The 9,637-nt window shown below is 43.1% G+C and overlaps 2 protein-coding genes across 2 annotated transcripts; both read right to left on the bottom strand.

The window, feature by feature from the left end:
• Positions 1 to 936: 936 nt before the first annotated feature.
• LOC139839215 (F-box protein At5g49610-like) lies at positions 937 to 2,259 on the bottom strand. Its single transcript, XM_071829266.1, has one exon. The coding sequence runs from the start codon at positions 2,257 to 2,259 to the stop codon at positions 937 to 939; it is 1,323 nt and encodes a 440-aa protein (XP_071685367.1).
• An 806-nt stretch (positions 2,260 to 3,065) lies between these two features.
• On the bottom strand, positions 3,066 to 9,288 carry LOC127294479 (kinesin-like protein KIN-14P). Its single transcript, XM_051324309.2, has 19 exons — positions 8,966 to 9,288; positions 8,124 to 8,290; positions 7,894 to 8,037; positions 7,481 to 7,735; positions 7,306 to 7,377; positions 7,155 to 7,223; positions 6,962 to 7,060; positions 6,596 to 6,826; positions 6,439 to 6,520; positions 6,257 to 6,352; positions 5,976 to 6,152; positions 5,776 to 5,882; positions 5,527 to 5,702; positions 5,242 to 5,403; positions 4,897 to 5,150; positions 4,648 to 4,811; positions 4,400 to 4,552; positions 3,680 to 4,062; positions 3,066 to 3,587 (listed from the first exon to the last, which is right to left on the bottom strand). The coding sequence occupies exons 1-19, from the start codon at positions 9,123 to 9,125 to the stop codon at positions 3,440 to 3,442; spliced, it is 3,099 nt and encodes a 1,032-aa protein (XP_051180269.1). The 5' UTR covers positions 9,126 to 9,288; the 3' UTR covers positions 3,066 to 3,439.
• Positions 9,289 to 9,637: the final 349 nt, after the last annotated feature.

The following is a 9,637-nucleotide window of genomic DNA, read 5'->3' as shown; positions in this document are numbered from 1 at the left end:
AAACTAGAAAAATATGCAATAAGTATTAATAGTATATTAAACCAAAAGAAAAGGAACCCTAGAAGCACAGATGAGATTTAGGACTTTAATTGTGTCTATACTGAGAGCAAAATTATTTCAAATCCTTTCACTAGCAGCACTTAATAGTTAATCCTCACAGTAGCCCAGTACTCTTTATCAAGAAAGATATTTATCTGCCATTGCCTGAAAGCAGCAGACAACGCTTACAATCAGCAAATAATAATAATAATAATATGCTCTGAAAATTAAAATGTGATCCATGAGAAGTTTGGATTTATGCCTGCAAGCTTAAACTGACATACACTCCAATGGAAATAATTATATTCGGTGAATAACCACATCAACCATTAACATGCATTGAAACAGTAATGACATGACTGAAATGCACGAGGCTTCAAATGCATAGTGTCCTACGCTTTAGACTCGAAAAAAATAACAAACAAGATCTGAAATTCCCATCGTGTGCAGATATTTTTTTATCATGTGAAGTGTACAGTGATAAATCCTTTCTCTGTACATGACGCTTGAAATCTAATGTAACTTTGATGGATCACATTTTAAGCAACTTGGCGACTTTGTATTTTAAGAAATGCCATAGGATTCTTTTCATTCATGGAGGTGTTGTATAATTTTTAGGAGTCTATCCATGGGGCTATATATTTTTTTGTCAAAATGTTACCTAATGCTCATATGTAATGTTGACACTGTAGCACCAAAATTGACACATCTGTTATGAGCCAATACTTCTCGACAGCAACAACTATAAAATGCAAGTTAATGGTAAATTCCAGATTGTGTGGAACATGTCTTGTCTGGGAGGAGAGAAATGGCTCTATCTAATCACTAGATTAAAGCAAATTCACTAAATATGGGAAATACATAGATCTTTCGGAATAACCAATTTGTTGTGGTACCTTAGAGCATATGGAAAAGACTTGGTCGTCTAGCACAAGCACTGCCTTGCCTAGGGAAAAAGTCGGGCTTGACAAGGCTTTCCCTTAACCGATGTTCAATAATGTTCAAGCTCCATGGATCGCATTGGAATTCTTCTATCTTCTTGCCGGTGTTGTCACAGTGGAACATGTAACCATTGGAGTTGTTGTAGACCAGCACATCTCCATTGTGAGATAAAACCAAATGTCGTGTATATGTAAGGGTACACAAGCTCTCTACTGGTAATTTAACATGGTACTTGAATGACCAGACCTCCCTCTCGTAGTCCTCCAGCAACCAGATTTTGGCGGATGTCCTCCCATCATCAAAGCAACTGAAGCCCATCGAGCCTTCCATGTCGCACAAATGATTGCACAATCCAGTAGCACCGACGGGGCGATGCATGAATCTGAATGATTCAACCACCGTGTCAAAAACAACTAGCCTGGCAGCATTGTGAAGGTAGCCAGGGTCCCAGTGAAGACAATTTTGGAACGCGATGGGTGGGGCATGAGCAGAAGGTCTCGTTTCTTGCAATGCCAGCACATCTTTCTTGATACCAGGAGAGTCTGAATTAGGAACTCTGATGCACAATCTCGGCGAGCTGCCCCGTTGCACGGCAAGGACATAATAGGTAATATCGCGGTAGTCCATGTATCCCCCCTTCCAGTACAGGACGCGATACTCGCCGGATGGGTGGTGCATGTACATCGCCACAATGCTGATGTCTCCGGTGCCAGCAAGGGCTGGAAACGGAGCGCACTGCCGCGTGGCAGGGTTACAGATGCTGAAGGGGCCATGAGTGTGGGAGAGCAGGAGGAGGCCATCGCAAGAGGCGTGGATCTTAAAACTGTTGTAGTTGCTGAACCGGAAGATAGGGCGGCAACGCTGCATGATTGGCAAGCCGCTCTCGGTACTGGCTGTGAGGAGGGGAAGGGACGGCTGGCGCCGGTGGTGAGCGAGTAGGAAATCGGAGGTGGAGGTGAGGCCACGCCAGGAGCGGCAGGCACCGCGGAAGCGGAGTATATCCTTGACCGGAAGGCGAACAAAGATCTCCCACACCACGATATCCTCCGGGAGGTTGAGGGCCACGGCGGGGGCGATGCGGCGGCGGCGGCACCCCGAAGTCCTTGCTCCTTTCGTGGGTTCCGCGGCGGTTTCATTACGGTGATCGACGGCAACGCTGTCAAGTGTTGCTCCCCCCTGCGCGGCAGCGGACATAGGGTTCTTGATTAGGAGAGATACGATGAGGGTCGGGCCCGGGGGCGGCAGTATCGACGGTGCTCGCCGGGGTGCTGGCCTCATCCGGCCGCTCGTCAACATTCGCATCTTAAATTCGTAGTTGCAAATGCCTTGCCGACCACCAGCAACTCTGCAACTCCCGAGCTCACGGCCTCGCTTCCGGCCGGAACTAGTCGATGGCTCGCTGCTTCGTTTAGGGTTTGTCCGATCCAATTTTAAAAGAATATATGAATGTAAAGGTTTTTATGGTCCACGTGAAACGAGGAACGGATCGAGTGATCCGCCGACCTGGTGCGAGTTTGTGCCGTGTACGATTTTGATATACTTGGGCACGCCCGTCACTACTGGGCCTAGTCGGTTGGGCCCGAAGCTCCAAGTGTGGCACGGCCTATCCTCGGAAAAAAAAAAAGTGGCGCGCTCACGTGACACGTCTAGGTGCAAAGACGGGACATCCACTGATCCACTCCAAAGTCCAAACCGCTACTTGGCGCACGCGGGTGCCAACGGACTCTTCCCTGGACAAAATGACATTGTTGATCAAGTTCACAAGTCACAACATATGTATCTGTCTCTCTCACACACACACACAAAAAAGTTGCATGGTATAGTGATATTCTTGATTGAAACTGCTCATTACAAGTCTTATTCTTCATTCTATGCCTTGATTAATATCTCTGAACTCATGTACACCAAGCATCTAGACTGGCATGGCTTCTTTCCAATATTCACTGTTCAGATAAATATCAAAATAAAGTGCAGATGAAAAGCAAAATGACAAGAAGTAACTCCCTTCTCACCAAGTGCAGATGAAAAGCAAACACACACTGAAAATAAACGGCTAAACTGTCCACTGATGTGGAACTCAAACAACTCGAAACATTGCTCATGATTGAAGAATGATAGCTGCAACTAGTCACAAGGTGTTTCCGAGGCCCATGACTACAATGTACATAGAAAATTACTCAGCTTTCATAGGTATACATATCCAAAGCAAGTCCTCATTGCTGATCATTTCCCTCGACCCCATGGTTTCTTCTTGGATCCTTCTCTATTTGCACTATAATGGCTTGAATGAATGAATAAATGACTAACCAATGCACATCATTCAAAATTCAGTAACCCTTTCAGGAGGGCCAGAATATTTGGCTGCCCAGTACCCTTCAGGGTGCTCAACATATTTATCTAGCTATCTCTGGCCCTGGTCAGGATGGATCGCAACAAAATCCAGCTCCACATGGGTTGCTTACTTCTTGGTGCTCACTTTACCATTTGGAGTCTTCCTTCCATCAACCCCGCCTAGGGCTGGTTGTTTACCATTCTTGATTGGAACATGAGCAGCTCCATTCGCTTTTTTCAGTGATGGAGATATCTTTTTTGCAGGATTCGTCCCTCTGAAGAGATTCAAAACCATTTTGAATCAGAACAGAAATGCACAAAACCTGCTAAATGGAAGAGAAAGTCAGCAGTAAGCGATTGAACCTACCTGATGTCTGTACTTTTTACACTCTTGATTTGGGCCTTCTTTGCAGCTGAGCCGGACCCATTGGCGAAAGCGGAAGCTTTTGGGGCGCTGGCTGGCCTCACCGAATCTTGTTCCGATGAGCAAGTAGTTGCAACCTCACAGTCATCTGAATCCTCCGTCGCGACAGACCCAGCCCAACTACATTGTTGTTCAGGACTGCTTCGTTGATACAAGGCAAAGTCATGTGTAGCATCAGGTCCCAACTCTGGCAAGGAGTTGCTGCTCCTCAAGTGGGTATTGTCGCCATTGCAAGCATCGATCCACAAAGATGGATCACTCTCTACATGAACATCTGATAATTCAAAGCTTGGCTTGGTCTGCCTTGGAGTACAATTGCTTTGGGTCTACAAAAATTCAAATACCAAAAAATTAGATTATTTAAACTGTATGATAGCTCCATTGATGCTTACGTTGTATTCAAAGTTGTTCAGGAAATGCAGGAAAGTTTCTCGTATAACTTATATTTATGTAAAATAGGATATGTATACCCTCATATGATACATTCTACAAGATATATATGTATACACTAGATATACTAAATTACTAAAAAAGACACCAAACTTTCAGCCAAAGAAAAAAAAAGTCCTAGTATGGGTCTGATGGAAAATGCAGCTATTTAGAATCATTTTGCAGTTTTGCATTCAAATTTTGATTGTAAATTTCAGGTTGACAAATGAATACCTCCACACATCCAACTTCTTCCATTGGGTACCCGGATGCAGGGGATGTATGCCCGATTTTAATGTCTCTTAATATGTCTGGGCTCGAATGCGAACTGCGTATGTTCTCATTTTCTCCATCTTTGCTAGCCAAAGCTGCCTTGAGGCAAGCAATCTGCAGCAAGAGAAACATGAGCAGAAGCTGGAAATGAGTCACATTGAGTAAGTCATTACGACAGTAACAAAGAAGAGGCTGTTAACTAAATTAACCTGTTCTTTGAGCTCTTTGACTTCTCCTCCTTCCTTGTTTGTCTTGGCTGCTCCAAGCTCAACAGTGGCAACTCTCTCCGCAAACTTCAAAGTGCTTATTGATTCCCCAATGGCGTCCGGCTCAGGGGCTATGTGAATAAACATCAATGTTTTTGCTTGTCCTCCTAACCAGGCAAGAAATAAAATATTTATACACATATTTTCATTTCCAAGAAGGTGCAAATCAAGGATGTCGAGTTTTAGAGATACCAAGAGAGTCCTGCAGTAACTGAGTAAGTTTGCTATTTCGGTAAGGAACATGGGCATTTTTTTGGGCGAGGGACGCGATGACGTCTCCTAGTGCTGCCAGTGACTTGTTTATGTGTTGTGCCTCCTTCAGTCTGTCTCCTACAACCTCAGATTTATCAACTCTTTCGCTGCCAGCTAAATCCACAAGATGCATGCAGCCTCTTAGGACTGTGCCTGATGCAACATCTCGCCCTTGAACATGGACTGTTAGACAACTGCAAATTCCATTCCTCAACCATCAGCTAAAAGCACCAGGTTATATTTTTGTTTGGCATGAAAGGCAGCATTGCCAAATCAAGCATTTACCTATGAGAGCGGCTACTTCTGTCATTCATGGCTGTTGAGCAAACTGCACGGTTCTTTTGACCAAGATTCATCAAATCAACCACATCGGAGGTCGATGTGACCGGGACTATGTTTGCATCTGGAACTGCAATACCTTTCTGCGAGCTATTGCGAATTTCTAATGTTGGTTGATGTTAAGGAGATCAAATATATAGTAAAAACAAGGGGTGTTCATGTGTGTATTAAAATAACGATGACTACTAACAGTCTGAAATGATAAGTGTCTAATTCATCTGCAAAGGATATTTCTTGTTTGGACCGCTATGAAGCAGATCTCTCACTTGTTCATTGTAGATCTCAAGCATCTGCACAGAAATTTCATAAGAAAATGTATCCTTCCTCTGTGCTTGAATATGGAACAGATCATTTAAAGCCCTATAGTTGACACCGAGCCCTTCTTCTGTCAATATTTTTGGACCACTCTGCAACATCACAAAACAATGTTTTATTTCTCAATCAGACAAAAGTTCTGACAAAGAGGGGAAAATTGTGTACCATTGTAAAGGTCTTCCCTGACCCAGTTTGTCCATAAGCAAATATACACACGTTGTAGCCATCAAGAACAGAACGGATTAAAGGCTGCATGTCTGCAAAGACCTCCGCTGCACTAATCAAAACAATGCATGTCATTTGATTGTCAAAGACACTATGCTACATAAAATAGATAACACACTGGAGCAACATGTAGGTACAACCTTGTGTGGCTAAGGGTCCAAAGACCCTATTGAAAGTAAAAGATTTCCGCGCATCTTTTGCATGTTTCGCTGCAGTCATGACAGTGATAGTTCTATCTTCTATACCAGCAACACTGCTCGAGGCACTTTCCTTTCCAGGGTGGAAAGGTCTCACTCGACAGTACACTCTTATATTCCCTGGTGACAAATGACAAAATAAAGTATTAGCATGTAGGGTTGCACCATGAAGGATGAGTCTGAAATCATGAAGACTTCATTTGGTAAGACTCCAACAGTGGTACCTCTAAGATCTTGTATTTGGTTGTACAGCTTGCGGTTTTCCTCTTGAACTTTATGATACCCAGAAGCCGCATGAGAAATAATGTGCAAATGATTTCCTATCACAACAAGAAAAATATGGAACACCTTTAGAAGAAATATTTATACAATATTATAAGAACCCTAAACTTCGGATTCAGATTACCAAGCTTAGCAAGGTCTTCAGAGTACTGCGATTTGAACTGCTCTATACCAGACTTAACAGTAGAAATGTTTCTTTTCAAATCCTACAGAAAATATCAACAGAAGTTAGCGGAAATGCAAAGTAGCATAACTAAAAAAAACTTGAGCACTAGAAATACCTGGATATGTTTCTGCTGTAGCTCAAAATGTATTTCTGCCTTCGCCTGTATACGTTTTTCCACGTCATCACAGCTCTCTGGCACAGAAGCACTGACCTCCCCCGTCGTACTAACAGAATTTTGGTCTTCTTCTATCTCCACATTATTTGTGACAGAATTTTTGTCTTCTTCCATCTTCACATGATTAGTGACAGAATTATTTTCTTCTTTGTCCATGTCTTCTTCGTCCATCTTTAAAATTTTAGTAATGCGATGAAAAATACTTGGTTATTTACCCATTTTAAACCATGGGAAAGGGAATTTTCATTTCAATGGTATGTTAGATATGTCCAGGTAATGATATGCTGTAGTTGGCAGAATAGATACCTTCCCATGATCGCAGGTGGAAGTTGCCTCCGTTTCCAGTGGTGTGTCTGTTGACTCTGTTCTAGATAATGAGCTGCTGTCATTGGGATTGTATTTCACCTATTAAGGGTTCTCTATTAGCTCAGCTGCACAAGTGGTTAGTGTAGCCAAAACAAAAAAGGTCATCAAAACAAGCTGAAAAATATGAGCATACCAGATCATTCTGGTTTGCCATACGACGCTCAAATTCTTGAATAACTTTGGTCAGGAGTGATTCAACAAGCTGCAAATTAGCAGAGCCCCTTCTATAAAAATTAATATTCATGAACTCGTTGCGTAAAGAGTAAGCTATGCAGTAGGCTCACCAATGGAACTTCTTCTGGTTTTTTATCCGAGAGAGTTGTTTGAACAAGCATTCTGATGGAGTCTGAAGTAATCTACAACCACAAATACGGATATCATTAAAGAAAATCATTTAGTTTGTAGTAAGAGCCTCAAATACATACTAATTGTTCTTTCTTTGAATGAATAGGTACTTACAGTTTCTGTGGGTTCTAGCGAACAATCAAGACCTAATGTTTGCTCCAGTGATACACCATCCCGGAGAAGCTCAGCTGAGTGACTCCTCGTCATGGCCTTCATAAAAGGTTCATTCTTACGAACACAGCATTTCGCAGACATTGAAGGCTTTACAATGCCACCATGTTTAAATAAAGACTGTTTGCCCAGGTGCTTTGTTTCAGCAAATGACTTCAGAGCGAGAACACAATCTACAACTCGGACACCTTGTCCACCCTATAATTGAAGTTCAAGACAAATTCGTTCAGTTCCAGTCTGTGGCGAACGTAACACAATGCATGATTTCTGCACAAGCTGAAGAAACATTCCTTTGAACTGTGCTCAGAAGTGGACTAGCAGTAAGAATCTTATTTAACTGAAAATGGTTGTATCACCTTTTCCAGGTCAGAAACCTCAAACGTTGGGAGACCTAAATCTTGTAGGCCTGTGAGAAAATTCCTCACATTTTCAAAGTACTGGTATGCACAGAGAGCTGAACCATCTGCAGGGACAGTAGAAACCGAGTGGACCTCCACAACCTAGAACAATCGCAGCCAGCATTCAGTGATACAAAGTTACCAAACCGATGCAGAAATTTTACAAATTTGAATGAGACAAATGCAACCTTGGGTACGGTTCCAGGCTGAATCTTATTGACTGCATTGCAAAGAACGATGCCACTCCTCAGGCCAACCCGGAACTCCTCCTCCGATGGGTCTTCTGCAAGGTCCCTCGCGCAGACTACCCCTACTGTCCTTCGCAACCAACTGGCTGCTTCATTCCTTCTTACTGCTGTATATATCAACACGAAACAAGGAAAAGTTCAGATAGTTCTAGATGTTCAGATACATAGTACTTCCCGAGATAATGCTTAAATTCAGACATACTCCCTCCATCCCTAAATATAAGATGTTTTGGCAGCTCAAATTGAACCGCCAAAATGTCTTAAATTTAGGAACAGAGGAAGTACTAGAACACTTAGTTTGCTCAACGATATTGCAACTGCTCACAAAAGGTACTAGATTATGAATGTAAATTCAACTGGATAGATATTTTCAAGTGTCATCGGTGAGATTGCAGGAAAAAATTACTGATCAATGCATAATGGAAAATTACAATTTTTTTTATGTTCATCACACCAAATTCATTTTGTTACCGGGAGGCAGCAGGGGGAGAAATTAGAAGGAAACCTTGTTCTGTGCAAATATGATGAGATGATACCAATGCAATGATTTTAGACCATGGCACTGTTTTAGCACAACCTAAGCTCCAATCCAAACAACATTACACAAATGGACTAAAAGGTTATAGTAATAGAAAACACATGAAAACGCAAACAAACTCCACCCATCAATGAGATATACCACCCTTCTGAATATCATCATTCCACCATAATAATATTTCACGACACTAAAATTTCAAGCCCCTGCTCAACACATGCCAGAATTAAAATCAGTAACAACTCACCGGCCACCTCAGCCTTGCGCCAGGCCATGTCAATGTTCCGCCCCATCACCACCACTTCACCCCCACCGCCTACTCCTCCTGAAAATCCTTCCCCGTGCATCCTCAGCACGTCCTCCACGACGGCCGCGGCCGCCACCGCCTCCCGCTCCGGCGACGCCATAGAAGCCCCGGGTCAGCACCGAAACCGGCGACCCGACCACGGCCAAAACGCCCGGGAGGAGGCGGCGACGCGGGGAAGGCGCGATCGCGGAGAGAATGAACCGGATTAGGGCGCTGTCTCTTCTCCTCCTCCTCCAAATGGTGGTGGTGGCGCTCACGAGCGGGTTTGGTGTTTTCCTTTTTTGAGGGGGCGGTGAGGGTGGCGAGTGGAAATAGGGAGGACTTTGAGGGTGTGGACTCCATATATCCGTAGCAGATTAGGGAGACTAAAATTGGGTGTTTGAAGGCTATTTTTGGGAGCTTTTCAAATTTGCAGCTCGTTTTCCATGTTTTTGGAATAGTAGAGTAAGGTAAAGACATTTCATATTATCAAAGATAATCGTGAACCGACTAAAATGTGTTATGTATTTTGTAGCAGCAGAGCCAAGATTTTTTTACTCGGGATGTGGACCGAAATGCACATTTAGACTTATGTCCAAAATCTCCAGGTTTATTCCGTGTATTAGTAGGATC

The sequence above is a fragment of the Lolium perenne genome, chromosome 4 (genome assembly GCF_019359855.2).
Source record: "Lolium perenne isolate Kyuss_39 chromosome 4, Kyuss_2.0, whole genome shotgun sequence".
Lineage (NCBI taxonomy): Eukaryota > Viridiplantae > Streptophyta > Magnoliopsida > Poales > Poaceae > Lolium > Lolium perenne.
This window is presented reverse-complemented; position numbering and strand designations above follow the sequence as displayed.